The 10346-nt window shown below is 45.0% G+C and overlaps 1 protein-coding gene across 1 annotated transcript in view; it reads left to right on the plus strand.

The window, feature by feature from the left end:
* The window catches only part of LOC123030324 (solute carrier family 2, facilitated glucose transporter member 11-like), a 20689-nt gene extending 15689 nt beyond the window's left edge, over positions 1 to 5000 (plus strand). The window contains 4 exon segments of the mRNA XM_044444174.1: positions 2093 to 2221; positions 2339 to 2414; positions 3616 to 3743; positions 4800 to 5000. Of these exon segments, the coding sequence (XP_044300109.1) occupies positions 2093 to 2221; positions 2339 to 2414; positions 3616 to 3743; positions 4800 to 5000 (534 nt within the window).
* The last annotated feature ends 5346 nt before the right edge of the window (positions 5001 to 10346 follow it).

A 10346-nucleotide genomic window follows, 5' to 3' on the forward strand; every position in this document is an offset into this window, starting at 1 on the left:
TATTGCCTGTTCCTGTGTGAGTAATTAGGAAGAGTGCTCCGGCCTCATGACAGAAAGACAGGATCAAGATTCAAAAGTTTATAGACATGTTGGACACTGGACTGAATCTTACAAGATGAAATGGAATAGAGTGGAGCATAAAGTATGACATTTGGGGGTGGAGGAGGAGAAGCAAAAGCAAAAGATCTGCCCTGAGACAAGGTGAACAGCAGGATACAAAAATTTCTAAAGAAATCAATGAAGAAGATTAGTGAGATCTGGCTTGCTAACATTGAGAAAAGATTCTAGGTGGCTTAGACGTTATGTGTTGATTGTACCTCATCCCAATTGTCCTTTTTTCAGTGGAGGACTTGCTGATGCTAAACCCCCATATGGCCATAGATTTGGCATGGTCAATAAACTGTAGCTTAATCCAGATATAAAGGAAGTACTTCTAATAGTTCATGTGCTCAAATTAGTTGTGTTCGCATTCTGAATAAATAGACTGGGGATCTAATAACTGGAGGGGCCTATAGGCTCCTTGCTCTGTATCTAGGCACCAGTTCAGTTCCTATCCAGAAAAGAAGAGAATTCGCCATAATTTCCTTTGGAAATTTCCAGACTAGATTCTACTCCCAAGGTTCAGTAGCCACATTTTTCTCACAAGTGTTGCAGCTGGAGCAGGAGAACATTCAAAATATCTACAGCCGCATCCAGAAAATTGGAAATATAATTTTATTCTATAGACTATGTGCGATACAGATCTGAATGGGTTAAGAACAGTTGGTAAGACACTAAATGCAAAAACAGAACAAAATTATGCCACTAGATATCAATATTGCCTCAAGATTTGTTATAGATTTACGTAGGTTGGTAAGGACAGTTCTTAGAGGTTTCTGTCACTCATACTTTTGGCTCCTGTATCTCAAAGAACTTCACCATTTGGCATGGCCTCAGCCAGCATGGCCAGGGAACTGCTAAGCAGGACAAAATAAGTGATTACTGAGCCTTTAGATGCTCTAATGGGAGCTGGCATTACATGGGGCTCATCACAGAATGAAAAACTGGTCCTTGCAACCTTTGCTGCCCACGTGTTTCTAGGTAGCCTACCCACTACTTTTAACTTGATTTAGATCAGGCTGTGGCTCCTTAGCCAGACTCCATTCTACCCTTTGAAATGGGTATTATATTACCCTCAGGCTAAATGCATAAAAGTAAAGGAAAAACCCTAACAATACATAAAATCAAGTAATTCCTATTGTTCTTTACTATAGAAATAAATCCAATATTATTTGGTATATAAAGATTTTAATATAATATAAAGTTTCCCTACTTTTTTTATTTACATATGAACTGCTTTACCAAGACAAACCAAGACCAAAGATATTAGGGTTAATTGGGGTCATTTGAAACTATTGGAAATGAAGAAGATACTAGCAATCTTCTGGGCATGCATATAGCTATTTTGAATGTGCTCTTCCTGAATGGACTGGGGCAACACGTGAGTGCCAAACTGGGAACTTTCTTCAGGAAGTGCCATGTGCCCGTATTGTCCAGCAATTAGCCCATTTGTGAGACTTTTAGCAGGAGCTGAGCAGTATGGTGACATTTTGCTGCGCTTTACTGTGGATCCCGGTTAATTTCAGGTGCTGGTTTTGACAGCCAAAGCCCTTGACAACTTGGGAATGGGATACACAAAGGAGCAGTTGTCCGAATGTCCATCAGAGATGATCGCCAGAGCCTGACATTGGTCTACTTCAGCACTAAGAATGGGATGTTCTGCCGCTCTGCGTCATGGCATTCTGCTTTAAAAAAATAATGGCAATTTTTGCTTTTGCAGTTGCCGTGTAAACCCTACTGTACAACTGCCCTGGGAACTAAATCCATAAAATAAATTAGTGTCTCAAATCATTTAGTAACTCAAAAGAACTATAAGGGAAAGACACACGAGGGCATTTAACCAAACTTCCAATCTCCAAGCCATGTGCTTTTTCACAGGTGACTAAAATTGAGTATTTATGGATTTTCTCAAAGCATAAAGTGATTTGAAAATCCAGTAACTCCGGGTCAGACTTGCTATTCTGCTCTTCCATATGCCCCACAGTGTACCCAGTGAGTTTTCTGTGATATTTTGTTCCAAAACCTGATCATAGAGTACGTTGGACGTAGGGTGTTGCTGATAGGAGGCTACAGCCTCATGGCAGTGTGGGCCATTGTCTTCATGGTGGCCTTGTCCCTGCAGGTAATTGAGCTTTTCTTCTCCACTTGAAAGTGGGTGGGATTGAGAGGGGACCAAACATTAGTTGGGTTTCTGTGAAGTTACTCACCCCCCCCCCCTGTATTTTCTTGGGCCTTGCAGGATGAACTCACCTGGATGCCTTACCTCAGCACGGCCTGCATCTTTGCTTACATCCTGAGCTTTGGCATTGGACCAGGTTAGTTAGAGCAAACCCTTAACAGCTGCTGTATGCCAGCTGCTCACATTTAGGTTGGAGCATGAGCAATTTGTTGTACCCGCGGTGTTACAGACGAGACCAGAGACCGGATGGTAAAAAATAAAGAGGAGTTTATTACCTGCAAGAGTTCTTGCAGGGACCAACATTCATGGTTAGAATGCGGCGCTGGACAGAGTTGGAATGAGGTTTTTATAGCTTCACAGTGAGCTTTCGGTAAATGGTAAACAATACAATCAGTTTTTGACAGAAATCAGAACAATGGTGACAATGGGGAGTTACAGAATCACATAAGCAGTTGAGCAAGCGATATACAGAAGCAGATTTGGTTAGCAGTAAGTTTTATATTTTAATTTACACCTTCTAAGCAATCTTTGCCCATTGCATGTCTTTGGTAAGCTTTTTCCACTTTCTGAGGGGAATTCTCTGAGGCAGTTACTAGACATTTGAATGGGCTAGAGCTTAGGAGAGCTAAGCCTATCATGCACACCCTGAGACAGTTTGATTATTCTAGTGTTTGGCCGTGTCATGCCTATCTGAAGCCTAGAGGAGTCATGCCTATCTGAAGCCTGAGCAAGCTGATAGATATTATTTTATCAGGATCCTGGGGAGTCAGGTACAACACAATTCAACTGTTTTGATGGTAGATATTCATCAACAGGAGTTTCCCAGCCTTAGCTATGCACACCCTTCCACTTGTCTCTCCTAGGAAAAACTTCCTGGGCCTTGATGCATACAAAAGGGAAGGTGGGCACAGGAATCAAATGTTGGGGCAGTTGGTACTGCACTACACCTACTTTGCTCCTCAGCTGTGCATCTAATCCCTTCCCTCAACTTTGCTCCTCAGCTGTGCATCTCAACTTTCCCTTTGCTCCTCAGCTGTGCATCTAATCTCATCTTTCCACTGAAAATTTAAAAGTAGGCAATACTGATGATATAGCAAAAAATACACAGGTGAACAGCTTGTTGGGTGCAGCATCTTTGCTTCTAGGAGAATCTGGTGGCATGCATGTGTGCCTAGCAACCGTGCTTTGTGGGAGTGCTCCTGCTGTGAAGGACTTCTCTAACTCTTCAATATTTTGCAAACCTTGTGTTTGTCAAAAACTGCCTTGTCTCACCAGAAAATGAACAGAATATCTACCAGGCCAGGTGCTGTAATTACTCGTGTTCTTGATTTGTCTAGCTGGTGTGACAGGAATAATCCCCATGGAGATTTTTGACCAGGTGACCCACCCAACTGCTTACATGATCAATGGTGCTCTGCTCTGGATGAATTTATTTCTGGTGGGCATGGCATTTCCTTTCATTGTGGTAAGCTATAGCTATATGTCCTTCAAAGCTGAGCATTGTTTACAGGAAAAGATTTGCATGAGGTGCTTCAATGCATGCCTGAGGAGCTTTGAATGCCTGGGAGCTCCCTTGCCCTGCAGTGGAGCTATTGTTCAGTCATCTCTTTTTGGCTAAGCAGAGATGCGAAAATACAGCAGATACGGAGAGAGAGAAAAACATACTGAAAGACTAGCTGAATAACACTTTTTGTCTTAAAAGATATTGGTAACATTATCACTGTAGCAATGTCTATGTGGTCATGACAAATACATATTTTTTCATGTCTTGCAGCTTTCAGACATCTGACATTTACAATATGGGGTTCTTCTGCTGAGCAAGTTTGGCCACTCCTTCCATATACTCTACACGATCTCTCCTGCTTTGTCCATTCTATTTTTCACTGCAGCACTTGGTTCAGCAGTTAGGCCTGAGTTAGTTTGCTGCACAAACCCTAGAGTAAGACGGGGTGCCTCAGCAAGGGCTCCAGTGTCCAGTCACTTCCTCTACTCCACTTCCACTCCCTCTTCTTCATACATAGTGATGCTGACAGTGAAGACATGGAGAAACCATCCTTCCAGCCAAGCACGGTTTCCCCATGGCCTCTCTGTTGCTGCATGAGACATCTTGGATGTGATTTTCCTTTCCTGGATTATAGCCAATTTTTTCTTTGGCCTCTCCTTCTGGGAAAGCAGGGTGTAAAACACAATATGCACTGTTTCCAGGACCAGGGATTTTGTGAAATGGTGCTCTTATTCCCATTTAACAAGAGCTGCTTGATCTTTGTGCAGCAGCCTAATGTCGGTTAACCACGGGGGCTGCAGCCATTTCCATAGTTGACTCTGCCCAACCCTTATAGATGAAAATACGTTCAAAAGGACTGTGGCAGAAATTTGTTTAGGCAACAAGGTCTTCCAGGATCCTGGGATGGTCTTGCATCTGAAGACAGAAGAAAGGAAAAGGTGCTCATACAATAAATCCATTGGAATGCATGTGGGGTGCCTTGCGATTTTGATACCTTTTCCTTCTTTTTCCATGCAGGAAGCTCTGGGGTATTACTGTTACCTTCCTTTCTTCATCGTTTGTGTCTGCACTGCTTTCTATGCCAGTTTCTTCTTCCCTGAGACAAAAGGGAAAACTCTTCTGGAAAGCTCAGAAGAATTCAACAAGCGCAACTTCAAAACTAAGAACTGTGAGAATTCTTGGACACATCCTGATAACCTCCAGTCTACCATGCTGTAACTTCATAAGAGAGCTGAACAGCCAGTGGGAAAGGAACAGGTGTCTCTCTCCCCAGGCAATTATTCAAGCCAGTTTGGGCAATCAAACTCTCTTACTCTGTCTGTAAAAGTCCTTATTTCATTGTATTCCAAACTTGTGCACAGATAGGTTTTCAAGGCTTTCTTCTAAATACTGGGAATTTAGATCAAAATGTTATCACAAAATGTCTTGGGTGTGGGTGGGGGACTCTGGCAATAAATATTCAAGATTTTCTGAAGAGGAGTAAGGTACTTTTCTAGGAATTATGTTGGTGTGATTTTCTTAGTGTTACAGTGTAACCAGATTTGAAAATAATTTGTAGAACACTCGGAATGCACAATGAATTTTACAATTTGTAAATCAATATAAGAAAAGCTTTCAAATTTATCAAGAATTCAAACTGATGAAGTGCTGTTTCATGTGTAGCATGGAAAATTATATTGACTTGTATATCTGAGGAAGTCTAAAAGATCTCCTTTATGTAAGAAAGACCTCCTTGAGTAAGAAGAAAAGTCCCCTCTTATTATTATTAACCATAATAATTTTCTCAGCAGCAGCTGAAATTTTGGTTCTTACAAACACTGGCCTTTTCTATTTCCCTGAATGCCTTGGGAAAGAATAAATCTGTAGGCAAGGGCTTTCCTTTGCAGCCACAAAAATTAAAAAATGGAGGAAGGAGAAGAAAGGAGCACAGCAGTACCAGGGCAGGTAAGAAGGCATCAGGGGAGTCAGTGGGAGCTGCAGGAGAGGATGTCTGACTGTATGGGGCCTTCCTGTTCATAAGACGTAATGTAATGTGAGGAGGTAGAGGGGCTCGCCCATTTTCCCGGGGCATCCAAGGGAGCAGGGACGAAGACAACGGGACACGGCTGGGAATCTGCTTGGGCAGAGCAACACACGGGACAAGGGCCGGGAGATGCGGGCGAGCGCACAGGAAGGAACAACTGGGTTGGGTGGAGTGGTGTGTGAGAAGAGGGTATAAAGAGGAAGCAGAGAAGGGGAAAGGGGAGGAGTGGGAGAGGGAGAGGAGCAGAGGAAGAGATGTGCATGGAGATAGTGACGGACTCACAGGGTTCGTGGGAAAGACCAAGCGTCCAGACCATCTGAGGCTTTATTGTATTACCCCAAGGTTCCCGCGGGTCCGTACTCACGATCATGCATGCATTACCGGGCAGGCAGAGGTGAGCTCTGCTGCAAAGCTTCAACACCACTGCAGGGTTTTTATACCCTCCCAGTCACATACAGGCACAGGGCAATTGATGACAGAATGCAGACATTGCAATAAGGTTCTGAGGTCATCACATACAGAACAGACAAAAGAATGCCAGTCAATCATACTGTAACAACGAGAATACAATATTTCTAATTGCATTGTATTGACGCTTTAGTTGAGTAACTTGAACCCATCTCCAGGTCTGTAAATTCAAGCTACTAGAAACTATTCATGATAAGCTCAGACCCCTATCTCGACTCTAGACATTCTGCATGATCAGGGCACATGAAGCCCTCTGGGCTATCAAAAGATTATTGTAAACTGAATTCCAGCAATGACTATTTACAATGTATATTTGGGCTAAAATGGCCTACTGTAGCCTACAGCTAAAGGTGAGAGAAAGGAGTGGTGGGGGAGATGCCATTTTAAACAGTGACAGCTTGGTTTTGAGAAGGAAGACAGGATTTGATCCCACAATGCAAAGGCACACAGGAGTAATGCTTTTCAGACAAGATTTACCCAAATTTTCCCAACAATCCCCCCTTCGTCACTAGCTTCGCTATGTGACACAAACAAGTGAGTCAGTTTGAATAAATCCTGTTCCAAGCTTTTTTCCATAAAACAGCTTCCATCTCAAAACCAAACTAATGTGAGGAGAAAATTATTTCGTACAATGGAGACTTGTGTATTTGCTGAGCGTTCAAAGAGTAGGAAAAATGGAAAACAATTGGAAAAGCAGCAAAGAGAAAGAAAAAAAAGACAGTTCAAAACACATGATATGCAACCCCAAGGCTATTAGTCCTCCTGGGAGACAATGCCACAGCACACAGAAGTATTGTTTTTCTGACAGGATTTATTCAAATTTTCCTAACAGACGCAAGCTGCAAGGGGAAACCCTGTGAGCAAGGCATACAACTTCCCATTGCTGCAGGGGCGACACCACTCGGGGCCATAGAGACAGGAGAGAAGAGGCCTGGAGCAGGTGAGGGCTTTGGCGCTTCGTGCAGCACAGACTCGGGAGTTGCACATGGCAATCAACAGGCCTGGTGAGTGCACTGGCTTCCTTGTGTCATTCCTCATGGGAGTAAGGGAACGAGGCATCTTTAGTGTCCCCCTCCCACCTAATACAGTCACATGTACCATAACAGAAGAAGAGCCCTGTTACCACCCCAAAATTGTCTGTTCAGTAATGTAGGAAAGAAGCCAAACCATAAAACATGGGCACACACATAAAATACATTTCCCAGAGAATGGGAAACAAACAGAATTAACTTCCACCCTTAATACGTGAAAGAAAATGAGATGTCATATGTACTAGGGACACTTGGTGTGAGGACTCCCAAAACTGGAATACAAGCAGCTGATGCATATGACTTATTCAAAAGTAGCAGAAGAAATAGGAGAGGAAGTGGAGTTGCATTATAGGGGTTGGGGGGAAGGACACTGTGTTGTAGTGGCTCCAATCCTATTAGGAGGGCTGGCTGCAGAAGGTGCTACTGTTCAGTCCCTGGATTCTCCAGCAAGGAGTTCCTCAGGGCTCTGTCCTACATGCTATTCAACATCCACTGAGTGGGATCATCTGGAGTTTCGAAATGCATTGCTATCACTCCTTCTAACATGATTAGCAGGTAGGGCTGCAGATGTGCTAAAAAAGTGCCTGCCTACAAGAATGGACTGCATTTGGCTCAGCAAACTCAATTCAGACAAGACCAAGTCATTGTTGGTAGCAGGTTCTTTTGACTGGATTGGGGATTTTCAACCTGTTCTAGATATGGCTGCTCTGACCCTGGATTCAAAGCTAGGGGGCGCTCCTTGATCCTCTTTATCACTTGAAGCTTGGGTGGCATCGGAGGCTTGGAGCATCTTCTACCAGCGTGGGCCCATGGCCCAACTGCCTCCCTATCTGGACAGGGATAGCCTAGCTTCGGTGATTTCTAACCTGGATTATTGCAACGCACTCGAAGTGGTGCTGATCCTGAAGACAGTTCAGAAGCTGCCGCTGGTGCAGCATGTGGCCTCCAGATCAATAACTGAGACCTGCAGCTCCAAACGCATGTCGAGTTCTGCTCTGCTCGCTCTGGCTGTATCTGTGCTACTGATCCCAATCCACATGCTGGTTTTATCCTGTAAAAGTTTACCTGGCTTCAGGCAACCACAATTATTGGAGTGCCTCATGAAATGGCACTTTTTTTCCCATACAGGTGACTGGAAGTTTGTCTGGATGGGACTTGGTAGAAATAGGCCATCAGCATATAGCACAAGCTAATATCAAGCCACCAAAGATCAAGCGAAAACAGGGTATGGGTGTATTAAAAGCTAGAAGCCTCCGATCCATGATGGGGGAGCTAGAATGCTTGTTTCTACATGGGAATTTATTAAACATATGTTGTTGCAAACTTCTAGCATGAAAAAAGGGGCCCAAAGTTAGTTTGCTGGGAGTGTACAATCAAAGGAACAGTTACAGTTTATTCTGTAACAGAATAACAATTTATGCAGGAAAACAGATGAACATGTAGCTCATGGGTCCTCAAATCATGGGTCCTCATGGATCCTCATGGATCCATCAGCTGTGCCCCTACCTGGAGTACGACTGCCTGGCGACAGTGACACACGCGTTGGTGACTTCCCGACTTGACTTCTGTAATGCGCTCTACGTGGGGCTACCCTTGAAGACGGTCTGGATACTTCAATTGGTTCAAACTAGAGCTGCCAGGCTGCTGACGGGGACTGGGCGTTATGTTCACATGACTCCAGTCCTCCGTCAGCTTCACTGGCTTCCCATCGAAGTCCGGGCCCAGTTCAAGGTGTTGGTGATGACCTATAAAGCCCTAAACGGCTTGGGTCCTGGTTACCTGAAGGAGCGCTTACATCCATATATGCCCAGCTGCCCCTTGAGATCAGCGGGAGAGGCCCTTCTCCAGGAACCTACCGTGAAGGATGTTAGGAGGGTGGTTACTCGGAGGAGGGCTTTCTCTGCGGTGGCGTCCAATCTATGGAATGCGCTCCCCAGAGAGGTCCGCCTGGCGCCGTCGTTATTTGTTTTTCGGCGCCAGGCGAAGACCTTTTTATTCAAACGTCATTTTAACTGTTAATACTAATTCTTTATTTTATTCTTTGGCCAGGGCAACTTATTTTATATTGTTAACTTGTTTTATATTTTTACTGTATAATATTTTAATTGATATATTTGTGAGCCACCCTGAGGCTTCAGCGAATAGGGCGGCATAGCCATTTTCTAAATAAATAAATAAATAAACTACAGCCCACGGGATGGATCCAGCCCGCCACGGTCATCCATTCGGCCCGGGCCGCTGTTTGCTGCCCGTGCGCACGCTTGCTGTGTGGGCGGGGAGGCAGTGGCTCGCTCGCTCAGAGATGGTTTTGGACTCGCTGGGAGATACCTGAGCGAGCGAGCCACCACCCCGCATGCCCGAGGCCACCTCGTGTACCTCACCGGCCCGCATCCCCAGGCACCTGCACCACACTGGCCCTCGAAGGTCACCGCAGCCTTTCAACTGGCCCCCTGTTCAAAAAGTTTAAGGACCCCTGATGTAACTAGTCAGAGTATACAAAAAGCTTTTAGAACCTACCAGTTACATACAGTTTGGCCAGGGGTTTGTGGATCCGCTGGGGGATGATGCTACCCTTTGCCAATGGCCCATTAAGAGAAAACAGTGGCAATTTAAAATAACAGAGAAAGAAGACCCTTCCGAAAAGGCCAGTATTAGCATGCCGAAGGTATGCCCCAAAGGAGGGGTGTGGATCAGTAGCAATATAGGTAGTGATTGGGGTTCTGGCACCACAGTACGGAATGAACCTTCAGGAAAGGTAAAGCATATATAAGAGCATCCTTCCAGAGGAGAGGCAAACTGTGATGGCGAGCAAGACTGAGAACAGGGGTCCTCACACTTTCCCACCAGGGGGCCAGTCGAAAGGTGCCGGTGCTGGGCACGGGCCGGAAAGGTGGTGCCGGTGGTGCGTGCGGGCCGATGAGGAGGCAGGGGCTGAGGTGGGGGTGGAACGTGCGATGAGGCACGGTGAGGCGAGGTGCGGGCAGGGGAGGGCCTGCGCCACGAGGCGGGCACACAAGGCAGATCGTTTTCTCTCAACAAGCA

This window comes from Varanus komodoensis, unplaced genomic scaffold (assembly GCF_004798865.1).
Source record: "Varanus komodoensis strain SLA01 unplaced genomic scaffold, ASM479886v1 scaffold44_3, whole genome shotgun sequence".
In the NCBI taxonomy this organism is placed as follows: domain Eukaryota; kingdom Metazoa; phylum Chordata; class Lepidosauria; order Squamata; family Varanidae; genus Varanus; species Varanus komodoensis.